General features: G+C 39.2%; 1 protein-coding gene across 1 annotated transcript; it reads right to left on the bottom strand.

Moving 5' to 3' along the window:
* Positions 1 to 514: 514 nt before the first annotated feature.
* On the bottom strand, positions 515 to 26,347 carry PI15 (peptidase inhibitor 15). The gene is made up of 6 exons (XM_057363956.1): positions 26,134 to 26,347; positions 25,264 to 25,605; positions 10,611 to 10,729; positions 10,261 to 10,393; positions 9,978 to 10,093; positions 515 to 6,468 (listed from the first exon to the last, which is right to left on the bottom strand). Exons 2-6 carry the CDS (start codon positions 25,534 to 25,536, stop codon positions 6,333 to 6,335), a joined length of 777 nt encoding a protein of 258 aa, XP_057219939.1. The 5' UTR covers positions 25,537 to 25,605; positions 26,134 to 26,347; the 3' UTR covers positions 515 to 6,332.
* Between the last annotated feature and the right edge of the window lie 431 nt (positions 26,348 to 26,778).

The following is a 26,778-nucleotide window of genomic DNA, read 5'->3' as shown; positions in this document are numbered from 1 at the left end:
TTTTCTTTTACAAATTTCTGGTTTTTACTTTCAAATGTAGCTTTTCCAGCTTTGGTACCACCTTGGGAGGAAGAATTCAGGAACTCTTTTTCTGACTGTAGCATGGTTCTTTCCATGGAAAACACTTGGTCAATTGACCGTCATGCCTATGTGATTTTCTGTGCATATCTCTTTTGGTCACATCTCAGATTTTTTTCTTGGCCAGAGGTACATAAGAAAATATACCCTGAACACTAACTCTGATGAAGAGTTCCACCTCTCAACACCAAAAGACAGGCTTCTATCCATGTAAGTGGATACATGAAGACAGATTTCAAGTATATAATGGAGCTCAGACGTAAATCATATGCACTTATATAAATATTTTCAAACTGAATTAAAATTCAATTTAAACCCGTCTTTTACCATCTCCCTGAAAACTTGTCTTCTCCAGGGTAGATATAGGAAAAAAAACAAAACAACAAAAGACGCCTCAAAAGAACATAAATTGTAAATATTGATAATTTTACTTATTTATTTAAATGCATAGATGTTACAAAATAGATCAAAATGATGTACAGTTTCAAAGCATTAGAAGTTGAAACAGGAATACAAATTTATATCTCAGGTATAACATATATATATAGCATCATATGACAACATGAGAGAAATGATACATTGATAAGTTCACTGCAACATATGTTAGACAACAAGCTTTCTTCTCCAAAAAACCAGATACAACCCCACCCACACAAATATCAAAAAATCTACACAAGAAAAGTGGAAATAGATAATAAGAAGGGGGAAAGAGCATTTCACTCTATAAACACTGAACATTTTTTTTGCATGGATTCAGATAAAAAAAAGCATAGAAATATACTCATTTTCCAATCCCCAGCATCTTCAAGCCTCAGAAAAGTCTTACCCTGCTGCTTATGGAAAAAARCATCTGTAGATGGTTTGCTTCTTAAATGAACCCTGCCTTTTAGCACCTTTTCAATTACATTAGAGCACCCTACATGAAAGAAAGCTGTTTAATAACTCCTCAGAGCTATTGATTCCAATATTASCATTCACTCTTAAAGAAGAATTTCATTACTTTAAACATCACATCTAAGATACTTCCTGACTTACATGGTGATCTATCGAAGCTGAAGTGAGTTAGCAGCATGATGAACAGCCAGTGATTTGAATGACAATTGCTGTTGTGAGCTAAACATATAACCTGAGAGATATTTCCCCTTTCCTGCTGGCCAAAATAACCCTAAATACAATGTATATGCATTGTCAGTATGAGGGATTTTAAAGAATTTACAATCTGATTACCAAATGATAATGTGCCAAAATCTTCTTCCACTCTGAATTTTGTCTTTTGGCAGAAGAAAAGGAGATGATGAATTGCAACCATTTCAGTCTGGRTTTCTCACAGATCACACTCTGGGGAATTCTGCAGAATGTGGATAACAATCAAAACTTTCTATCTGTTCTACTGACTTCTGTGAATTTAAAAACACATTGCCTTGTAATTATTTTCTGAGAGAAAATAACTCTGAGGGAAACTCTGTTCTGAGGGAAAGTTGGTAAATGAAGGTTAAGTGGCAAGACAGTATTAAAATTACTGATAGTAATCAATTTTGTTATCATTTTTTGAATTAACCAATTTGGCTGTTGCCCATCTGTTGAATTAATCAGATAGGYCATTGCTATTTATTCTTGATTTTTTCAATTATTTTCTACTGACAGAAAGCAGTTTGAGAAGGTTATTGCTATTTCAGGTTTCTATTGACAGAATTTCAACATTCTTCTTGCAAATTTAAATAAGAAGGTTTGTGCACATTGAGATCATCAGATTCCAATTATGTATGATCTGAGAACCAGAGCACACAAATTTTCAATTATGAAGTTTTGAAAAGCACCATAAAAATTTTGTGTGCCAGGATTCCAAGATCATCTCATTCTAGAATAAGAAAGCAAAAGTTAAAAAAAAAAAAAAAACCTTAGCAAAAATGGCCAGATTGTAACAGTAATTTGGGCCTTTAAAATTTTATTAGGGATGGTCATAATTTAATATCTGAATAAGGAGACTTCCTGATTTTTAAGAACTACCTCTGACTTAAAACTTCTAAAAAATCTTCTGTCATCTGAATAAGTTTTTACCTCATACTCATAAAACTTGGTATGTTAGGTAGCCATCAGCTAATAAAACTGTGATTGAGTTCTGTACTTACACATCACGTAAAACTAAGAAATGGAAGAGTTGTGCACTGCACCTCTTTTCTCAAGGGAAACAGACAAAGTCATGTGTCTCTAAAATCAAGGCTGAAAACTTCAGATTTGCATTTGTTTTCAAAAAATCCTAAACCCTCCTGGATTCCTATGTAAAGCATAGTGGCATTGTTATCCACAAGAGGGCATCCATGCTTACAGCCTGATCCTCGCAGAGAATCTATAAGCACATGTATCTGCCTACCCATYCATCCACCTACAGATACAGATATGGATTTAGACACAAATCTATTTATGTCTGTGTGATCACTTTTACTCTGTGAGATTTCCTCTTTCAGAGCCCCATGGTATTTCCCAGTGTGGATAGGGGATGGTACATGAAGTGCCATTCATAAAGCTCTCATGGGATCCAATTTTTTCATTCCTTTAGAATGAACCTATTAAATATTAAATCTCCTATTGTTTTCACTGAGCTCTGATCTGACTCTCCTGAAAATCAGAGGGAAACAAACTGATCTTAAACCATAGATCCCAAGGATAAGTGCAAGGTCAATCCCAGATTTTCTGAAGTCATTTATTTTTCAGAGAGAGGATGTGGAATCACTAAAAGTTGCTCAGCATCAATCTGAAGTCATGACTCTCAAAGTTCTTACTTTCTCCATAATTTGTTCCACAGGCACTTGCCTGTTGTGATGAGGGGAGGGTGCTATTTGTTTTGGTTTTGAACTGGAATACATTTTCCTCTCCAGTGCACACAAAACTCTCCTTAGAGCCTGAAACAACCATAAAAAGGAACTTTGAAAGCAAATCTRACCTAGTGGTAAGTTATATGCTTAGCTGAAAAAGGTCTCACAAACACTAGAGAGTATATAGTAATACTTCCAACAAAAAAAAAAACCTTTAACTTCAGCACCAGAACACAGAGGTTAGCACCAAAAGGTATCAATTGCTACCGATCATCTTAGATGTTCAAATGAGGCAAAAAGTCACAGATAGGTATAATAAACAGCTGCACTCAATAATTAATTATATCAACTTTGTTATATCATTTTTTACTCTTATGCCACTCACAGTATTTTGACCAAAAATATTTTTTGCCTTATTTTAGCTCGTGCATACTTTTACATACTTTTATATTTAGAAGTCTGCACTAATTTCTCKGTCTTTAAAGACCCACTGCTCTGCTGAAAAAAATTAGTACTTCAAGGCCATCAGAATAGCAACTGGAGGTAGTTTGCCTCAGCATGGCCTTGRACTCATCAAAAATTTTTCTCAGCATGTATTAGAGCTGCCAAAGACATCTGAAGTCTTCTGCACATTTCAGCTTTTTTTTTTTGTAGCAGCGCTTGGTGTCAGGTAGYCAATCAGGAAGCACTGGCACTGGCAATCAAAGTAGAGCTTTACTGGCATTGTCATTACCTGGCCCAAGAGAAAAAAAAGATAATGGAAATTGGGCAATTCAAATAGGCAATACAGAAAGGCCTTCTACTTTAAAGGGGAAATTTCATGTGGCAATCAAATATCTGATGATCTGTAATCCTCTCTGTTGAAYGAAAAACATTCAGCTAATGCTTGAGTGCTTGTGGCTGGTTTTATCAGGAGCTGCTCGTATGAAATAGCTTATTTTCAGATAATTTTTGTTGCTGTCAATTACAGTGTGATTACAATTGTTAATCCCTAGCACCATTATGGGATGTTGTGAAAAAAACCTGCATACCTGTTTGCTAAAAGCAAAGTTTTCTATATTCACAGAAAACAAAATATTCCACAAAGTCAAGGTACTTGTAGCAACTTCAAAAGTAACAGATACAATAACATATATACCCGTGATAATAATTTCAGYTGAATTACAGAATTATAAATTAATTTACAATGTCTAGTCCTGTTTGGAAAGTGTACCATACAAYATACAAATTGCAAGTTTCAAAGTGCATAGTCATTTACTGTTAGACCTACTGTTGTAGGCTCCATGGCTTAATCTGAACTTTTTCTCATGTTCTGCTTCCTGTCTTGTATCTTAAAAATAAAAATACTGAAAATGGCTAGATGCACTGCTTTAACTGTGCTATCTTTACCTCTATAAAACATTTCTTATGCAGAACAAAAATGCATTTTGCACATGCATCTTTGTCAAAAACTGTGCTGGCTGAGGAGCTAGTGACACACCAAGCAGTTTTATCTTACTCAGTTATTTCAGTGTGTACGTAGATAATGCAAAGAGGTTGTCTTTCACTCCCAAAACAGGACTGGATTTTATTCTGCTGAAGTATTTGACTGACTGAGTATTGTTCAAGTCCAAACTCCTTTGAAAACAAAAGGAAAAATATTGTACCTGTTAGGATAAGAGTTAGCAGAATATTACAAAGAGTTATCCTTTTAGAACATGGACACATTTAAAGGCAATATGCCTGTCTAGTTCTTGTCCTGTCAGATACAGAAGTGTCACTAACCAGAAATATCTGAAGAGCCACAGATCAGCTGCCGACATTCTCTGAGGGATCAGATTATGGATAGCTAGAGAGGGGCTGCTACATTTCATACACTATAGAGCCTGTTCCAGATATCTTGCTGGAGAAAAAGAAAAACTACCCTGAAGAATTCAAACTCTCATCTGTCTTTTTATATCACCAATATGTCACTTCATATTCTGGTGACAGACTGTCTCAAATACCCTCAAAAGACTGAATTAGTGACTCAAAGACACATACACATGTCGCTCTAGTGAAATTATCCTCTGTTGTTCCACTTGCTCTGCTCAGTATTGCTTTTCAAAGTTCATAAATTTCAGAGGTCTAAATGTAGCAGTGCAAGCAGACTAAACACTTATATTTAAAGTGGAGTACATTCTGCCCTGTAACATAAAGCCAAAACTCGAGGCTATTTCAATGACCTAGTAGTTGTGGCAGACATTTGATTTCTTCTTTTTCATAATCTGTTTTTCAATAAAAGTACCTGTATAATGTCTCTAGTAAGCACCCATAAGGCATTCAGGTTTTGGCAGGAAAGTTTTTGGCAGATTTGGTTTTCAATAATGCACACAGATATTTTCAGGAAACTGTGCAATATGTTTTAAAGGACACTGACAATTGCTTTAGAAATTTGGAATTTTTACAACAAATCTGTATGAACTTYTAAAGCTTCCTAATGTCTTTTATTTAGAAATCTTACCAACTTTTAGGTCTGATCTCTCCTGATTCTCAACTGAGTTTCAGTCAGAGAGATAAAATATATACCGGGAAACTTACAGTGTAAAAACCACTATGGGTGTCACGTATTGATGGATGTTGCTTTGTAGCAATATATTTCTTCCTGTAAAAGAATAAATATACTCCTGCAAAGCACCATTATAGAACCATGACTGCGCTCAGAAATACAGGAAGGTAGAGTCAAGCTGTGCTGTTACACCAGTATTTTTTACGTGATGTAGCTTTCTGTCTAGATAAGACTTTGGGCATGYGAATTAACAGCCACAGCATCTTGGCCAGTGCAGCATCTTGGCCAGTGTGGTTCCTCTTTCTCTCTGATATTCCTGTCTGCAAACAGACGTGTGACAGCAGGAGCCGTGTGCTGAACCCTTGAAACACCTTGAAGGAACTGAGGCTGTGCATGAGGTAGGTAATATCCYGCAGTTTCTCTTGCACACATGTTTTCCTCTGCTCAGTGTCCCATCGACATTGCAGGTGAAAGCACAGGTGTAAACGGGAGGAACCATTGGGAGCGTGAGGACAATTTGTTGCTTTCCATGTCACACTCCATTTTTAAAGCGCAGTAATAAACAATGACCCTTCTCTTTCTGGACCTATTATTTTGAAAAGGAAGTCACATTCTAACTTTTGATGTGCTTTTAACATAATCTAATCTTCAGGAAGCTATACTTGCTAAGGTTAAAATTAAATTCTCTCCTTTAAACAAAATCTTAATCTAAAAGGGATAAAGTGAGTCTTAAATCCCGAAGTGTTAAAACCAAATTATACTGTACTTTGAAAGCTAATTATACAAAAGCATACAAAAAGAAAACATCAAAGTATTATTACAATATCTCTCTATATATAATATGTGCAAAATTTAATACACAAGCTTCTTGTTACTCATCTGTGGGTTTTCTTCAAAATAATGTAAACCTTAACTTATTTAAACCAGTATAAGTAGTTTGATGTTACTCCTGGGAAACAAAGATTGTCGGTACAAGAACCTCCATAGCTTGGAGGACAAGCTGAACATGGAACTCCTACTTTATATGGTGCTTCTCCAATCCAATTCCCCCTGAAAACAAAAAATGAAAAAGAATGCTTAATAATTTCAAGAGTGGAAGAAAACAAAAACATTAACCATGCTTGTTTTGAGCGATTAAAGTTAATGTCTCCCATGATATCCCATAAATGCTCTACKACTAAAAACGTGACATTAGTTTATTTCCGTACTTTACTAACAAATATTGATCTACCAATTCCCAAAAAAMCAGCAGGAAAATGACCATTTCAATTCAGGCCAATGATACCCATTACACATCCTTTAGTCTCAGTGGTGAAGTCTCAGTCTCCTTGCTCTTGCTACAACTGATTTTTGATTCTCTGATCCCGTGGCAGAGTATTTTTTTTACTGGAGGTCTCTATTTACGAAAAATTAGCAAAATAAGAATCAGTACAAGACTTTCCTCGAGCACACTTTAGTTTGGCAATTACTGAGTGAAACCTTATTCTTAGGTTGGACTACCCTAGGCTCCCATTGTGAAGCTCTGAGGCTGAATTCATGGTAGAGAAAAAGGAGGGTAAAAACTATTTGCACCCATAATGTGTTAAAAGGAACTGGACTGGGGCGTTTCCAGAGGTCTCACAGATGGGAATGAGGGAGAAGGAGGGTGAATAGAGGTGTGCAATAAACCCTAGGGGGAAAGGGGTACAAAGTCTGGAGAGTGATCACATGAAAAGAGGTAACTCTGAGACATCTAGGAACATCTGAAAAATGCATCCAGACTTTTAGGAGTTTATATAAACCACAGGCTTTTAGAGAATCATTAAACACTCATGATGTAGGCAGAAAGTTAAAATTAGATTTTTRTTTAAATGTTGTGTCTCACAGAGCGGAGAACTTTCCTTTAGTTTGCATGTGACGTGGAATAGCAGTGAGTAATGCAATTATTTATGAAACATTTTGTCATCCCCCACCTCCCCGCCAGTAACACTGGATCAAAAGCCCTGGCCTGGGTTGTGCCTTGGAAGAAAGTAGGAATCTCTACTAATTTGCTCATTCCTACTTCTCTTCCAAATAGGTACAGCAGACTAAGTGCTCAGGAAATGTATTTAGTCTGATAACAGATATGGAAATTCAGAGTTAGCTTTATTTCCTATGGAACACGTGGCCGATTTATGGCAGTCTGCTACATAATCAGGAGCCTTTCTAAACTTTGCAATTATCCTCCTTAACTTTAGGGTTTTTCCCCTCATTTCAGAAGCATAAATATTTCTCAATGTTACAGCATGGCATCAGTGAAAATTACTGGAGTTCTAAATCCTAAATCTTTGCCAAATTCCAATCTTAATAACTCAGACTGGGGTTGCAATATGCCCTCCCTTCCTCCTTAGAGGAGTTTCTGATGTGATGGTTACTCAGAAAGACACAAACTTACTGAGTGGCAAAGAGATTCCTGCATGTGTGCCCAAGGACTCTAAGCCCAATGTCCTTAACTCAATTAAATCTTGGAAATACAAACTTAATCCAGGCAAGACCACTCAGTATCATTTTTGTGACCCCACAAGAAGTAGATGGGAAAATAATGATTTCACTTCCTATGACTGAAAGGTCTACTCTAAACCTCAGAGAAAGAGCTTTCAACGCCAGGGTTTAGTTTGCTGTTTCAGAAGCAGTGGGACCTTTAGACTCAGAAAACATAAAATGTCATTAATTCATTGTTAACTGATACACAAATACTAAACCATTTTCCAAAACTGACTGATGTATAAATTCATTTTCTTCCTATATATGAAGATCAAGGTGTATTCTAGAAAGTTTTTAATATTTAAATTTTTTTTCAAATGAAGATAAATTTAAAAAATCTCTTAGAAACTCTGATTTCATCTTTTCCATCTTGTAGTGCTAAAAGTCAGACACAATTTTTGCTGCCTTATCTTTCCAAAAGTCAGACACAGCTTTTGCTGCGTAGTATTTGTTCCCTCAYATTCATTTCCAACCATCCTTTTCCAGTAAATATTAAAAACAAAAGGACAGAGAAATTTCCTTGATTTCCAAAGGCGTTTTTTTTTTCCCCCAAGTAAATTTTCTTACTAAAGCCCACATTTTTTTTAAGTTGCAAAACCTTTAAAAATTCTTTTACTCATGTAACAGCTAGAATAATGACATATTCTTGCATATTCTTTACCACAAATGGACCTGTGCCACTCCCACTCCAAACCAGGAGTTTATGGAAAACATGCTCCATGAATTATRCTTAGATTCCTATACAGAACGTTGTCTTTGCCTAATATACAGTCAGAAAACCAACCCAGCCACTTACACTGTCCATGCGGCTTTTGCAACAGTGCTCCAAACCAAACTGCAAACTGTCGCTCCTCCAGAGCCACACTACTGACTCATTCTGCAAATGTAAGCTTGGGATGATGTCTAGGAAATGCTGGGAGAAAATTAATTTCTGCATTTCAGAAAAATTCTATCGCAGACCTCTGCAAGCTGTGGGGTATAGGGCTGCCTATGGGTGCCCATGAGCTGTATTTTAACAGATCCTAATGTGGAAGGCAAGATGAGATAGATTTGCAGACAYGGAGCTTGGGCTGATGAACTTTAAATGTAGCCAATGCTGTGGATGTCATTATGTAGCATGGTCATAAGCAAAGACGTCCTGTGGGAAACAAGGTGTATCATGGAACAAATCACAGAACGGTTTGGTTTGGTTTGGAAGGAACCTCAAAGATAAATCAGTTCCAACCCCACTGCAATGGGCAGGGAACCTCTCACTAGACCAGGTTGCTCAGAGCCCCATCCTGTCTTAAATACTTCCAGGGATGGGCAGACCACAACTTCTCTGGGTAAACTCTTTCAGTGCCTCACCATCCTCACGTTTCTTCCCTAATGTCTAATCTAAACCTAGCCCCTTGAGATAAGGTMATTCCCTCTTGTCCTATCACTACATGCCCTAGGGAAAAGTCCTCCAGCTTTCCTGTAAGACCACTTTAGGTACTGGAAGGTTGATACAAAGGCTTCCCGGGCTGCTCTGATAATTCATATTGAGCTTTTCATGCATGAACACCCACAAGCTGTTCTCCTYGTAGCTGTTACCAATCCATTCTCTACCCAGCCTGAACCTGTTCTTGGGATTGACCCGATCCARGTATGTTTGGCCTCACAGAACTTCATAAGGTTTGCACAGGCCCACCTCTCARTAAATCAAGAGCCTGATCTCCAGTGGAATTGCTTACCTGAGGAAGTCTAGTTTACCACACCTATGTGTAATAGAGTGAAGAAATAAGAAATTCAAAGTAAAGTGAAGTCAGCACAAAGAAGGGAAAACAAAAAAACTGCAATAACAGAAAACAAACTTTTTGTTTTGCTCCACACACATCAAGTTGATTCCTTTTTTTCCTTGTACACCAAAGTCATACATTTCTGTAKGTTCAGATAGAAAGCTTGAATAAAGGAGCAGCCCACAGAAAAAGCACAWACAGAAGTCATGCTGCAGAAAAAGGAGTAAGCTGTCCTATGAGAGGACCAAAACATGCACAAAGTACAAAAATAAACAAAAATAAAAGAGAGCAACTCACTTTGGGGCATAGTTGCATACCAAGTAAACAGCTCGTCGCCAAACAGATCCCCAGACGTTCATATTGTGGCACGTGTGGATTGCGCAGCCTATACGATTGGAAGTGGCCCAAACCATCTGAATAAATATTTATTATTGGTGAAGTCCAAATTGAAAAGAAATATACACATACATATATTTATWTATATACACATACATTTATTAGAGAGAGGGGTATAAATACATCACAGGAACGTCCAGCTTTGGACATGAGATTTTGAATAGAGGAAAGTAATTTATATAACCTGTGTGTAATGGGTGCACATGGGTCCATAACATCGCATCGGGCACCTGGGGTTGCAGTCCTGAGGATAAGGGAAAGCATAATCCTTCACTTCATCGTACCATGGCTTTACCAGCTGGAGAATAGATCGATACCTGGGTTTGTTTAAAATACAGAAAGAAAAACATTTTAGATTTCTCCTCACATCACTGGGGGTACAGCATTAAGCAGTAATATTACTACACCAAATGAGCATAGACAGATACAGAACATAAAATACTGGATGACATTTGCATCAGTTCAAGATCTGGATCTCAAAAGTTGTTCAAAGGCTGGCAAAATAACTGCTTTGCAGGGAGGGTATCCTCTTACCTTCCAGTTCTTACAGACAGGTTCTGGCCCAAAAATCTCAGAAGRTAGGAAGGTCCATGGTCCCAAATGCATGTAGCAGCCCAAGCCTCAGCAGATTTGGCAAGAGTTTCATCCCAAACCTGACAAAAAAAAAGCATCCTTAGCAGTAGGACATAAAAAARCAGAAAGCAATCATAGTGCTAGAACAAAAGCAGCAAGTATCTTATCCCAAGATAACACATCAGATCTGGAACTAGGCAGAGAACTGTGGGGCAGCAYGTACAGGATCCAGCGGGATGTGCCCTATTGCTGGACAGAATTCCTGCCCACATCATTAGAGGAAGACAAGTATTCCAATCTCTCCCTTTTTTTCTAGAAAAGCCATTCACCAAAGGCATTCTYCTACCATTTTCCCTTCTGTGTTGATGAGATCCATGTGTGGAGAGGAGTGAAATGTTGGCTGGGACTCAGAAAGTGAAGGAGAGGGAAGAACAATTCAGCATAGGTATTACATACCCCACAAAACCCCAACACATTTGAAACAGGACCTTAGGAGTATCTATAACCAGAGACAGTGTTTGTGGCAGCTCTTCATATTTGAGGTCATAAGGTCAAGAAAAGGGATTCCACAAAGGCAAAGACTATGGACAGTTTCCAGGTGCAGTATGGATTTCACTACTTTATTCTGCACAAGAACTGACATTGCTCACTGCCTGAAATAAAAAGATAACAGMTCTGTAAGAAGAGACAATTCGACTTCTTAAGTTCTCCAAAGTTTGGAACATGACAAGTGAGCTTAAACACTGTCTCCTTTATATGMTTTGCCTGCTCAATTACACGCCTGATTTGTAACTCTGCTGTTTCCTCCACAGCAAAACAGRCTTTTCTCAGGAATAATGGAGATATTGGCAACAGAACCTACTGCCCCACTGGAGATCCTGATAAAGAATATCTCACTGTTACACTACAAGGGCACACAAATTCTAGTATATCTTAGTGTTTGAGGGATACCCAAGAAGGTTGTAGATTCTGGAACTAGATGTATATTTTGAAAACCCCGAGTGGAGTGTTTAGGTGCAGAATAGTTGTGGTGAATTGCACCAGTAGRAAGGCAGGAAGAGAATGTGGTAAAATTGCCTACGTAGCCCATCACGGCTTTTTTAAATCAAACACAAACTCATAAATCCTGAATGGCTACGAAATAATAAGTATGTTATCTGAGGTATGAAATAAGAGGCAAAGTTAGAAATAAACTTACAAAGAATAAAATGGCCCCATCACAAATATTTTCTGTACTACAAGCTAATAATTATTTCTAACACTAAATTCAGTTTTAATTCTACAAACCTGCAGAGTGAAAAGATTGATCATTCATTAGTGATTCATGCCCTGACTCTAGCAGTTAGAGTGAGAAGGACAAAATTCAGTAATTTTTTTAAATCAGTAGACCATTGAACCAAGCTTTTGCGAATATAGGGTGGGTGAGGTACCTCCTAGATTAAAGGTGAAGCACAACAGACACTGGAAAGACCCTTTAACACAAATCATCTTCCATTCAAGCAGAACCACCATAGGGATGGTAAAATAGGTGGTGCTTAACTTCCAGAACAAAGTCAAAGCAAATTGCTCCAACAAGGACAAAGGACAGAAGTCTTAAGAAGGCTGCTACAAAGGAATAGTCTTCAAGCCAGGGAACACTGAGACTTCAGCTCTGAAAAATGACAGGAGTTTCTTGGAGGAGTTAGAGATAAAAAATCCAAAACCCAGGATATGCTCCAGAGCCCAAGGCAAAGAAAACTGCATAGACATTTCTTCCGCTTTGTATCTCTGCCATTAAGTTTACTAGCTGCATGTGGCCAGCGTACAAAAACCCCTTTATAATCCCTGTGGTGCAGCAGTGGTCCCAAAAAGAGGGCTTAAAGAGTAGGTTCAAACATTAAAGTGTGCCTGGGGAGAGTGCATGAGAGGCTGGGGCCACAGCCGGCGTCTGGAGCCGGCCCAGCTCCAAGGCAGCAGAGCAGCTCGTGGATCCAGCAAGTGGGTCCAAACACAGCTGCCTGGTGTGCATCCATACGGGGCTGCTCTGCCAGGACTGTGACACCCCATAAACACCCTYCTTTGCTGGGATTAATCACGCTTCTGGCACGAGTGCTCCTGCCAGGAGGCTGAACATGAGGTTTGCGTGCTCGCTCCCAAGTGACCTGGCTGCAGTCCCACAGCAATCTAAATGTGTTCTGTGTTCACACAAATAGCGCCGCGATCCCGATTTCCACACAGCACATTTTTGTGCACTGAAATGCCTCACAAAATAGCATGTTAGGTGTTTGAAAGAAATGTGAAGAATGGATTAGTTTTTCACTATTAACACTCTTTAAACAAGGCATAGCCCCTGCCTTGGACAGTGAGGGCACTTCTAGTWCACTTTCACTTCTCCTCAGCTTTATTTCTGGTTATCAGGAATCATCTGAAGCATTGGACTGGTAAACTTTTGGGGYGTTGTTTCAAACTCACTTAAAATGYTGTGAGTTTGTCATGTATAGTACACTCTGCTTTCCATTATCTATTCACTCTTGACCACTCTCTGGACAGATTAAATTTTTGGCAAACATAAAAAAAAAGATAAAGAGAAGGAAAATAATTACTAACCAAGGAGTAAGGGAGAGAGAACATATGCAGTATCTTTAAATTTCCTCTAGTCTTTCATCAGCAGTGGTGAAAAGCCTCTCTACAGATATTACTGCTATGAAAATAGTTTGTCTTTCATGGGAGTTGAGTGCCTTACTTTCCTTATTTTATTTTACTTTATTTTCTCAGAAGAAAAGGTGGTCTCAGACCTTCTAKGACCAGCTCTGGATGATCACTAGAAGAAAAGGCATTAGGAAGACCTTATAGAGTCTTTYAGCCCTTGAAATGAGCCTACAAGAAAGATGGAAAGAGACTTTTTGCACTGGGATCAAGTGTTAGAATAAGAGGGAATGGCTTAAAAATGAAGAAGGTTAGGTTTAGATTAGATATTAGGAAGAAACTCTTTACTGGGAGGGTGGTGAGGCACGGTAACAGGTTGCCCACAGAAGGTGTGGACACCCTTCCCTGGAACTGTTCAAGGCCAGGCTTGGTGGAGCTCTGAGCAACCTGGTCTAGCAGATGTCAATGCCCACAGCAGGAGGATTGGAACTGGATGATCTTTAAGATCCTTTTCAACCCAAACCATTCTAGGATACTATAAAAAGGCAAACAACTAATACACGCTGAAGGAGAAAAATAATATCTCATAATGACCCAAAATATTCAAAATTGTAAGAGCCTGTGCCATTATTTCATCCTTTCAAAAGAAGTCTGATCCTGAGTCCACACTTGTACTAATTTTTATCTCAGCTCCATCTCCTGTTTAAGGCACATAAGAGAACAGAGCAGACATTTGGATTGTTGAACCCACATGGTTTCATTGTTGAACACAGATAAATAGCATATCACAAAATACAAATATATCTTAAAAAGAGAAACTTAAGTAACTTGAAAGTGAAAGGGACAGTTTCTGTATGAGGAGAAATTAAGAAGCTCAAGGTAATTAGCAAAGAATTTTTAAAAAGCAGAGTGATAAACAAAATCATAAACTCTGAAATGAYGGGCAATCCAGTGTTCCTATTAAACACATCCGAGAAAGCTGCCTGAYATTAACACAAAATTGCAAAAGGAAAAAAGGAGAAAGACTTCCATACTCAGTGGGTTAAGATCTAAGAAAGTGACTCATCCTGGAATGCTGATCATGCAAACTCCCAGTGCCAAACTATGATCATCCTCTTCCTGGAGACAGCTAATCTTCATTTGCTACACTGCAAGGATTGCAAGGAGTTGGGGAAGAAGTCACCTTCTATCCAGTTAAAGATCTTCCCCAAACTCCAAATGACTGATTTGGTCCAGCATAGAAACCTTCCCACTACTCAACTGGATCTAATGAACCACAATAGTTAAAACATGTCACCACACTTCCACTGACAACTCGAAATGAACATCCTCTGGCCAACTTATTTTTCTTTGTTGAGCCAAAGATTATTTTCCTAGAAAGCTGTCTGTCTCTGCTCTCTGCAAACAACACTTCCAAACTACATCTCACTTGAAAATTGTCAAGAGGACTGAACACATGGAACAGGACAGGGCTTCTACACTGGGAGTTTCAACACCAGAGGCCAATTTATGAGGGAGCTCTGGAGTGTTCTCTGCACTCACACAGCACATGCTTGCTGAGAATTAGGAGTAAAATCTTGACATTAATAAAACCTCTTCTCTGGAAGCACTCTGAAATGATTATTAAAGACAACAGATAGCAAGAATTTGTGATTTAAATACAAAGGGAACAAAATACACAGTTAGACATTGTATTAGTTATATTCTCTGTAGATATCTGTGTGCAAACTGGATGTTTTTTAGATGTACTCAAATTTACAGCGATTATTGTCAGAATGAAATGAAAAACAAAAATATGACAAAGATGTGATAAGTAGTAGTGCTACTTCTCTGACAGCAACAGCAGACAGACTGTGAGATAGAAGATATGGGCTAACTGTGAAGTCCATAAAGATATGTTTTTAATCTGGTAGTCTATGGATTGTGCTAATGATCATTGCAAAGCACTCAAGCAATCCAAACCCGCACTTTCATTCTTCTTTTGCCATCATGATCTTTARCCTTTCCCACCTCATTTTTATTGCCAGAGAGGGAGGCTCTCCTCACTTGCACAAGAACGCAAAAGAGCCTCAGCAGAGTATTGCTCTGGATATCAAACACCAGAAGCAGCCCTCAGTACCTCACTGTTTGGGTTTGGATTGCTTGTTATGTTGGTTTTTTTTAAATGATATATCAGCAAAGATTATATTACGCACACTTCCCAGTGGTAAAAACAAGTTCTTTAAGCAAAACATACACACCCTGGTCACTCACTGCCTTTCTAAGAATTCCCTGAGTGCCCATCGAGTCAGGGCTGCTGCCCATAATGCCARGACTGCTGTGGTGTGACCAGACCCTCAGCTGGCTGCCACCAGCTGTACAGCTGAAGTGACAAACGCTGGGTAGAGGTGTGAACATGAATCCAGAGCAGACAGGTGAAGTTCACTATTCTAACCGCTCCCTTCYGCAACAGCTTCTTTACACAGCTGCAGTTACGTGAAGAGATGGTAAATGAAATATTGGGATATGCAATTTGAAGAGAGCTGCATAGCAACACTGCTATATTTTGAAGCAAAAGAAAGTGGCAATTTGTTTGCCAGTCTTGCATCTTATTTATCATTTATGTATGTTTACTGTGGACTCATGTTAGTGATATTCAGATTGTTATTTCACACAAACAAATCCACAGTGCTTCCTAGGCACCCCAGAAAGATGGCCAGTACGACCTTTTAGCAGTGATCAGTCAAAAAATTARCCTTTCCACCTCAGACATATTGTTTTACTCTCCAGTAGCCCCCTGCTTCTGTTTGTTTGCCCAGTTGAAGATCAAAAGCTCTTACTTCCAGAATGGCAGCAAGCGACAAAGAAGAAAACCTTGACTCCAGCAATCTCTTCCTCTGAGAAAAACACTGTGAAGCCAAGGGATGAAATCCGACATGTCCAGTCCATCTGTGCAGCTGCATTCCACAGCTGCTGGAGAGTCCCAGAGCGGATTAGCAGATGTAGGCTGCTACCCTCCAACACACAGGTCTTGTCCTCACGGTCACTCAGCCTCGCACCCCTCGCGCATGCGGTGGCCGTCCCCAAATCCCACAGCAGCGCGCAGGGCACGCACGGCTCCTTCGCTCCCCTTCTCTTTCATGTCGCCTCAGACCTGTAGAGTTTTCAGGTTTGGAAACTCTCTGTAGGACCCCCCACCACATCCACTACCCCAAATCTGGCAGGAAGCTTAATAAAACAACCCAACAGCCCTTCTGCCTGCATGCTTTCACAGCAGAATGACTGAAAGAGCCTCTTCTTTTTGCCCTCACTYTTTTGCTTACTGTGTGATGAAAACATATGAGCTCATTGGAACTTACAGAGAGATGTGGCAAGCTTTATGTATTTATTTGGGCTCTGAGGTCATTTGAACTCTAGACTCTCTCTAGGAATATGATTTTCTTTAATCTCAACAGCCACCTGTTAGAAATTTTTCTATGCATATTGTAATTGGTGCTTACCACACATGCAGGTACTCTCTCACATGCATTAGGTAATAATTAGAAAGTTTACACAGAAAATTGCCAGCCTACCCTCTAGAGAAAAACACTTTGATGGGAATTGCAGTTCTGTACGTCATTCTTTTGYAAATAAATAGAGGGTTAATACATCAAACCGCTTGTCCAACAATCCACTGCAACTCAAAGTAAAACTGTGCAATGTTTYACAGTAAATTTACTCTCATGTATCCAAATCTCCAAACATCTGAGTCACACTTCTGAAGGACTCAGTATTAGAAGGTCTGTCTTAATCATGGCATCACCAGACATGTACCCAAGAAACCTCACTGCCAAAAAATATTTTTCTTATGAGAACTCAAGTCTGTGTTTTACATGGGAGTTTATATTCCTGGGTGTCTATTTGGTGCAAATACAAAGTACTATCATTTGAAGCTTCACCGCTGTTAATAGCCAGTTTTTTTCTTCTAAAGATTRTCTGCATTTTCTTTCATGTTTGGCATCAGGCTTCTAAACAACAAGAAATAAAGAAAATTGGTAAGCTGTCAGATTTAATAACAATAAGCTTYCCTGATATGCTATTATTTGTTTTGCTTTTGGAAAAGTCAAATATCACAGCTATATATCTTAAAATATTCAGTGCTTTTCTAACCTACTGCAAGACATATTTTAATTGGCAAGAGCTTATCTTAGAAGTGGTAACAAAAAGGACCAAACTCTGTCTAGCTCYATGTCACCCTGACAATTGWTCAGAAGTCTCAAAAAGACCATGTYTGACCTCTATCATTTTAAATATAATCAGAACAAATTGTATTTTCTTAGAAACACAAAATGTGAATTAAAATGTATTTGTTTCATAGTGTTTCATTTTTCTTATATACAGAAAAAAAACCTACAATTTTTTACTTTTCTTTGTTACTAAACACTGAAGGTTTCATTAAAAGAAAAAACGTTATTAATTTCTTTAAAAGTTTTTAAAGAAAATACTATTTTCTAAGTAGCTCTAGCTGAAAGATATGGCAGCATGACATAAAAGAAAACACATAGAAGCTTCTTCTTTCTGCAGAATAAAGAATAAGAACAATAGTTCTTTATTCTCAGAAGAAGAAAGCTCAATTTGAGATTYTTTCTCTCAATACAGATTAACAGATATCACTAACAGATAGATAGGTGAACAAAACCAATTAATTCCCAGCTGCAAACCCCATCCCAGGGCACCTGCAGATGCATTCATACACAGAGGCACCTGAGCTGCAGACAGTATTCTGTGTACAAAAAGCAAACAAGGGGCTACCCTGGGGTTTCCATCTTTTGCTGTCTTTAGGACACACATGTTCTCAGATTAGTGATAGACTAKTTCTCTTTTCAGGTACAGAAAGAGGAAAAAAATGCTGAGAGGTTTAAGGTTACTATCATCTCAATTCATGTATGAAACAAAGTACTGTGTACTTTGGATCAAGATTCTTGTGAAAAATGCCCTGTCTCTGTTTCTAGCCAACAAGTTCAAGAGGTGCTACATTTAATAATAAAGGAATGTCTAATTCTGAGGGCTCTGGGCAGGCTGCTTTTCTATCTGAGACTTTACTAAGTTGTTTTTTGTTTGTTTAAACTCCTAGAAGGCTTTCTACGAATATTAAATTTAAATAATGTAAATATTCTTTTCTAAAACACCATCAAGATGGATGTTTTAAAATTATTATGCATAAAACATTGGAACAGAGCTCTAGTACCAAAGCAAGTTTAACACAGTCATTCTTTTCCACAAAGTTTATCAACAACAGCATTTTCGGGGAAGTTTTTCAGATTTTTCAAGCAGCKCTTTCCAGGAAGGGTCTTTTCCGTTCAACTCTTGAACAGGTCTTCTGTTGTTCACTCTGTACAAAATAAATGGCTTTTATACTTCTTATCGGTAGCATCCATTTGGATTTGACCTCAGACATACACCAGTTACTGAGACTGAACCGGCTTTCCTAGCTTTCTTTCAATGAAACTGTTGGAAAAATGGGTAAAATACTACATCTCAGTGATATCCAAGGAGTACAGTGCTGCATTATTGACTGGGAAATATGTAAGTCTCTAAACTCACCTATGAGGCTAAAGAGAGCTAGGTAACTCCATTATGCCAAAATCAGCAGAAAGTAAACTCCATCTACTCCTGCTTTCTCTCAGCTCACTGTCAGCTGCCAGGTTGTGCCTCCACTGCAGAATAAGGCTGAGTATGCTGTGAAATAACTGCTTTCTTTCCAAGCTGTGATGCAGACAGACACCATTAACTGTAACCAGGTGAACCACATCAGTTCCTTCCATATTATTCTAATTTTCAGAGAGGATCAATATTCCAGAATTCTTTGCCCATGGTCTTGAGACACTCCTGGTGCTGGGTTATGGTACTAGGCAGAAGGGACACACTCAACTGGCTAAACAGAAGAACAAGAGGTAGGAGACAGAAACTGGAACCACTGAACACACTTCACCTTCATACCCCTTCTCATTTGTTCTTACCTCACCTGTGAATTCCCAGCATAGAGCAGGTCAAAAGCTATGGCAGACTGGGACAGGAGGACCACACTGGRGAACCTCCAAGCATCTTGATCTCTCATCTGCAAGAAGACTGGGGTGGAGTATACTTGCATTTATTTTGTGCTCTGGCATGATGAAAAGCATATTAAGAGCTTTGTACCCTGACTTGTCATCTGATTGCTTTATTTCAAATTTCACCATGTATCCAGGGTTTAAGGGAATAGGGCTACTCAATGGAAAAAGTACGCTGCCAGTAGTGAATTCTACAGTGAATTCTTCATTTCATTATGGCAGCTGGGTCTTCAGACATGCACAGTTTAAATGATGGGCCTAATCTTTGACATCTAAGGGTGTTGTTCACTAATTTAACAAAGGAGATGTAAATGGAGTGCAACTATAATTCGATCCAATACGCAGAAGTATTGTAATGGCATGCACACACAAATTAAGGAAAGATAATATGCATCTTAGTGCCAAGAAAACTGTCAGTAAATATGCAAAGGGTAATTTTTTGAAATGAAAAAGGATAGAAATTCTATTGGCAGTTAAAAATATATATAAAGATTAATTATCTGAGGTTTGGAGGGAAATATTTAGGTTGGACATTTGGAAATAATTTCTATTCCTAAGGTAAAGTATTTGCCAAGAGATGTGACTGAGACAACATCACTACATGCGTTCAGGAGTAGACAAGATGAAAACCATATGTATGTAATGCAGAAGGAAGTCCTGCAACAGGCCAGGGATAAAGTACATGAATTAAGAGACTCTATCCAACTCATTAGACATAAATCTTGAAGAAACTAGCTCTGCAAACCTTACTTACTGACATGGATGATTTCAGTGGGACCGTGTAAATAAGCCAGCACGAAAGACTCAAGAACAAAATGTCCTTGAAGATTTAAAATGGTCAGTAAGAATCCACACTGACAACAGCAAAAAAAAAAATTAGGTAAACATGTTTAGACGCTTATTTATCAGAAATGCTATTGAATAGGAGAGAAAACTTAACTCACTCTATGTCCATATAAAAGGCTTTAGGTATTAAGCCTTAGGACTTCAGAAAATTTGAAGTAGGTTTGCTAGGCTTTTTTCACTTTGTCTTACTGATCACTTAGTGCATATTCATGGAAYATTTTTAAGATCACATTGACAAAGAGAGAATTTTATCAAGACTTTCAAATTGAGAAGTGAAATAGGCAGTTGTTACATTTGTGAGTAATAACTGAGTTATACCTTGCTTCTCTGACCTGACTTTGGAAGTTACCCGCAAATTTTCTGGGACAGGAAGTATCCAATTCACCACTTCAGCAAAGAGAGTCATTCCTGGGCCATACAAAGTGCACACATTTCCAGCATGATACACATGGACTCCTTCACAGGACTACAGGAGCTTCTTTTGGAACACAGTTACTTTTCTTCTACAATACTAGATAATTTCCTTTGTTCAGACTATCATGGTCTTTTGTGTGGATTTACTAGAAATTAATATTCTGAGATTCTCCAATCCCTTCCCTTTCAGTTCCTTTGTTGTCAGCTCATGAGAAACGTGAACCAACTTCTGGGTAACTAAAGTAACTCATTTTGGGCTAGTCTGGAAGTCTTTTACTATTTTGAGTCCTACAAAKTGACTCAAAGTGACACAGTTCAACAAGGGGCAGATTTTCCTAAATATAAAAGTGCAGTTACGTATCATGCAACAAAAAAGAATTGAAACCACGTCTGAACATCTTCTGTACACTAGCAGGCTCAAGTTTATCTAGAGCACTTTTTGCACTTAAAATCTTCAGACAGCATTTCCACAAAGACGTTTTTGAGTGTGCAATCCAGTCCCCTCTATTATATTTCAGACACCCTACTGCCAGTCTGCCAATAACAGTGCTGATCCATATTGGGYTCAGGACTCATTTTTGCGGACCCAGCAGTGAAACTATGCACAGCTTGTCTTTTGCTATGCCTTTTAGACAAGTTATCCAGATCACTGTAGAGTACTCTCAAATAAAACAGATTTTCCCACTTTGCATAGGAATGCCATGGAGGACGATGTTCAGCACTCATCAAGGCTTCTGCATGCAAAGCTCTAAAGAGCATGTRAGCACCTGCTCCACCAGCTTTTGCACAAACACAGAGATGTGGGATACAACAAAGACCATACAGACTTTGAAGAAACTGGTCTCAAGTAGGGATGACTGCAGGGAACGTAAAAATAACTTCTGATTCTCATAGGAACAGATATTTCATGAATGAATGTTTTGGAAGCCTAAAGATAGTACCAATGCACACTAAAAGACATGTTTTATGAGACTCAAATTTCAGCTGGCAACATCTTGCAAATATTTACTGGCCTACCAAGTAGCTGAGATGTTCCAGAAAGGCAACACAAGCCTCTAGAGTACAAAATTAGCATTCAGAAAAAGGGATTTCTTTGTACACACTCTTCCACTGGCTCTACAGATGTACATACTTTTCACACTAGACAGCTGCTGGCTGCCACACCTCATTTTCTGAATTATGAATTTTATGGAATCTTTCTGCTTTCTCCACAAAAAAAATGCAAAGACAAGTAGGTGATTTTCACCCTTTGTCAGGCCAAAAGTATGGTGTCATCTTTCTTTCTCCAGGCATGTCCTCAGCTTTCAGAGCACAAGCAGAGACTATCTTAGGATGAGGATAAAAAAGGTCCAAATTAAAATAAGGAATCTTAATTCTGCATTATAGGCCTGGGAAGTTCTTGCTTTCTTTCTTTTTCACTTTCCTTCACATATATACTGACTAGATTTGTACCTGTAGAGAAAATTCCAGTTGGAGGCATCAGCAACTCCAGAACCAGAACCAAAAGCAGGACTGTTTTTAAAGTCTAACACACTGGGTGCCAATGTCCCAACAGAGATTTASCAAAGTGGAACTGGCATAAGACACACCAGTTTCTTTCTCTGGGGACTGATACAATGCCTCCCACCATGTCTGACTCCCCAGATGTTCACTTTCATGGGGACCACATACATCAACAGGCCAGAGYAGCACTCAGACCCACCTCTCCCAAAGAGAATTTAAGCTCCACCCAGTTCTGTTTATCTGAACTTCCCCTGCCTAACCCAAGTACATTCAAAGCTGTTCTTCAAGACCTCTCATCCAAAGTCCTACAGCACACAAACTTTCTAGACAGCCAGGGCAGAGAGAATAACATCCAAGGAGTGTGAAGTATCTATAACTGCACTGAATATGTGATAAGCAGACTGTATCGGGGAGAGGAACAGAATGTGTCAGGTAGAAAAGCCCCAGAAAAGGTTGGGTGTGGAGAACTGGAATCACAAGAACCAAACCATGCCGCCAAACCCTAAGTTCTTACCAGGGAAGTGGAAATAAAAGCAAATGGTACTGTAAAGAAGTGAGAATGTGATACAGAAATTAATGAGAAGAACAGCTCCTAACAGAATTAGGACAAAAACAACAAAACACAATTTAATATGATCATGAACAGAGAAAAGATGATAAAATATCTTTTTCTTGTTCTTCAGAACCAGTTAGTTTTTCCCTACTTCAACACACTTACAAAAGATTTCCACAATCTACTGCATCTGTAAGCAATTCCAGCTCTCTAACATGTGACATCCGTTTTAGTCATTGTTAGGGAAAATGGGATAGGCCATTTTATTCACTACTCCAGCACTTTTCCATAGTATTCAGGACAGGAACACACACTCTGGAAGGTTCTTTCAAGTACAATGGATGTTGTCTGCTGCTAATGACAATGTGTTCATTGTCTTATTAATGAAAATGAGTATTGAGAAACATAACATCTTTTTATATAGCAGCAGCAACCTCATGTCCCTGTAAGATACAACAGATGCTACGCCACACATTGAAACTATTCAGAGGCCAAAGAATGGACAAAGCAAACCCAGTTACTGATAATGGTGTGTCCAGTCTTGGTGTGGCTTACAGAACCGTGTCATCTTCAAGGACTCCCTACCAAAACMCTTCTGCAGTCACAGAGGTAAAAACTCAACAGATGGTGCCATGACCACAACGCAGGTGGCAGTGCACACTATGTGTGATGTTCCCACTGGGCATTTTTTGCTCTTTAGTTACATGAGAMACACAGAGACTTACTAAATTTTGCAAAAGAATTGGTGAAAAAGAGGTGGCAATGGCGGCCACTTTGGGATTCAAGCTCGAGTTGCACTCTGRATCATTACCTACACAGCTTGAGGTGCTGATCTAAATTCTGCAGCATGAAGTCACAAGGTACTTTCAGACTGGAAAACCAAATGTAAAAGAAAGCTTTCATCCTTGCACTTGAGACTAYTGATGGGGCTGATGCTGTCAGGARCACAGGTACATCCCATGGCTGGCTGTTACTGGCAAAAGCAAGAAGTAAGAAAGGAAGGAAAAGAACAACATGCCAGCTGTAAAGAGCATGACTTCAATCATTTTGCATCTGTGTTGCAGCAAAGCTGCAGCAGAATACCCACCAATATAGATAAAATCTTGGCAGTTCATGTTTATGAGTTCATTAAAATAGATTTAATCCAGGAAGCTTGCTTTCTATTTTAAAGGGTTTTTTACTGAACAGGCTAAGAACACTGCCCTTACAAACCCCTTGGGAATATGACAGGGTGCTGGCTTCACTTAAGCAAACTGCAGGAGCACATTTCTAAAACACACAAGCCAAGGAAGGGCATGGTAGGCTGCCATTCCCTCAGACATTACAACAAAGTTTATTTATGCAGAATCAAAGGAAACACCACTGGAGAGCACAGCGATGAAAATGATGACTGAGCTTGACTTCTGACCTCTCCAGTTTTTCTGTCTCTGACCTTTCCACTTAACCAGACTTCAAACTCAGCCTATGGTCTTCACCCTGCAATATTTTGAGTGCACTCAGCATTCTGAGGTGCTGCTGGGATGTGTTTAACAGATTATATGATCAAATCCAGATTTAGGTAACATCTGCGATAGAAACATGTCCAGATTGTTGGTCATTAGCTGCCACAAAGGAGGAGCTGTTATTACTGTTATCCCCTTTTTATGTCAAGCTGATGGTGTCCTCTTTCTCAAACCTATTAACCTATTAACTCTGTCATATGAGAAACTCTGCGACTTTAAGCATTTATTACAGTGGGACATAACTTGTCTGTACTTTTAAAACAGTGAATACCTCATAGTAAAAAAAAAATCCCAACTGGTTGGACAACCCATGTTTAACATTAGAGGCYCACATTATGCATGCAAAGTTAGAACACAAAGTAGCAAACATTGCTTTAGCCAGTAATGCTGAGTATGAGATCACAAAGTGTAACTTCCATCACACCTGCAGGAACAGGTAATTCCTGTAAAAAGTATTTTCCAATACAAGGAAAATGTGCCTGCCACATACCTTTTTTGAGCACCCTGAAATCCTACATATTAAGGAAACAGTTAAAAGGAGCATTGTATTTGATGGAAAGATAAAGGTATTTGGTGTACATGAACAAGACACAGTAAGTGAAACACATTAACAGGAGACAAACAGTGCATCAGATAATTCACTGTGCAAACACAGTCTTACCATGTTGCTTCCAATATATTGTGTGTGAAAGAAATGAAAAATGGTCATTGGCYACCTTTTTGCCCACATCATGACAATGACTTTCAATGTACTCCACAAAAATAATGGGGTTAATGATTAGCACTTGAAACACTTTGTTTCACATGTGACCACATACTATTCCTTAGGCCAACAAGCAGTTAACTCACCACTTCATTTACTTCATTGGGACTACACAAAAAAATGAAAATTGAACAGGGAAAGTAGGAGGTTCAGGGTTCAGTATTTAGCTTTTGCTTGCTGAAGTTAGTGCAGCTTGAAAAACATAAGGACAGAACATTTTAGTAAGCAATAATAGACAAAATACATTTATTTAGTTAACTAAACCATCACAATTTGTTTAAGAAAATCAGATTACTGATTTACAGTTTGTTTTACTCTGAAATAAACATAGTTCACTTACCATATATTCCATGTTAGAAGCAGGTGGGAAAACTTTGCCTCTGACTTGATTATGATAATCAAGAATGGCAATCATGTCATTCTGCGAAATGTAGCGCTTCCGCCTGGCTTTGGGAATTTTTGCAGAGTCCAGATGAGCTGCCAAAGCTGTCTCAATGTCAGTGAAATTATTGTCTGACAGGAATAGGTCAGTGGAGTTGGGTAACACTAATGCACTTGTTTCACAGAGAATGGAAAATARGAGAGTACAACTGATTGCAGCAATTAYTGTCATTTTGGGGCCAAAGGAGACTGAYAGGTCACAGAGGTACTCTGCTGTAAGTCAGGGCAGCAGAAAGCAAATCTGTAGAAAAGAAGATATCAAGATGTGATTCTGTACATCTGGGTAGCAAGACAAAGTGAACTGGCAGGCTATGACCAGAAAAATCATTCTGTCAGCTCAATCATAAAAACAATCCAGACGGAACACGTGTTGCTGAGCAATTTTCAATTACTGTATTAAGCGATGATGCTCTTACTACAACACAACAAATGAAGTATCATTGCACCATTAATTACATGGTCAGAGCTGGTAGTACTCCTGAAACAGTGACAGTGCCATCACACTATAAATCTTAAATGGGGAGACTGCAAGAAACCTCACATCAATTTTCCACTAAAAATTAGAAATACATCCCAGGCTATGCCTATCCCATAGGCATGGACTGTTTTGACACAATGTGGCAGAGATAAACTAGTAGGCAAGAGAAAACATATAAAGCATGAAAGCAGGACATCTTAGAAACAGCATTCAAATCTTAAGTTCAGCACAATGTGATGAGCACTGATAAAAACTGCATGCAAAGCAAACTTATGGAGCTGAACGGCTTACCTCTGGATAATACCAAGAAAAAAAGAACACAGTCTATTGTTCTCCCAGTATATATAGCACTCTCCTATATGATGATATGAACCTTTGTGAAGAAGTGTCTCTTATTACAACCTCCCAAAGAACAAAACTCTGCTGGTTGTGAAGCTTGTGGCCAGAGGAGCTGCTGACAGCCTTTATATGTTAGAGGCAGAGGAGCCAGCGCGGGCAGTGTCGCGGCGGGTCCCGCTCAGCCCAGGCGGGCAGGAGGGGCTGTGCCGAGCTCACGGCAGCCATTGGGTGCCACCCCGGAGGGTGGGTGCTTTGGGGACTCGGTCACACCCCCGCCTGCCGCAGCACAAAGAGGCGGCGTGCGAGGCTCTCTTTTYGGCACTTCCTACCTTTTTTTAATCGCTCCGTGGTTGGTTTTTTTCCTCATTTCCCGAGCATCATGCTGGCTCGGGAAGCGCTGTTTCACGAGCCCCCAGGGCGCAGCGTGTAGCGCAGAGTTTGCAAAGCTGAGTTTGTTGTCCTGTCACAGGAAACGGGACCCGTGCAGCGCCGTGCCCCGGCCCGAGCGTGTCCCCAGCGCGGTGTCCCCAGCGCGGTGTCCCCGGCGCGGTGTCCCCGGCGCGGTGTCCCCGGCGCGGTGTCCCCGGCGCGGTGTCC

Source organism: Malurus melanocephalus, unplaced genomic scaffold, assembly GCF_030028575.1.
Source record: "Malurus melanocephalus ecotype Western Australia unplaced genomic scaffold, MMel_1.1 scaffold_32, whole genome shotgun sequence".
Taxonomy (NCBI): Eukaryota; Metazoa; Chordata; class Aves; order Passeriformes; family Maluridae; genus Malurus; species Malurus melanocephalus.
The sequence above is the reverse complement of the archived record's forward strand: the minus strand, read 5'-3'. Positions and strand labels throughout refer to the sequence as shown.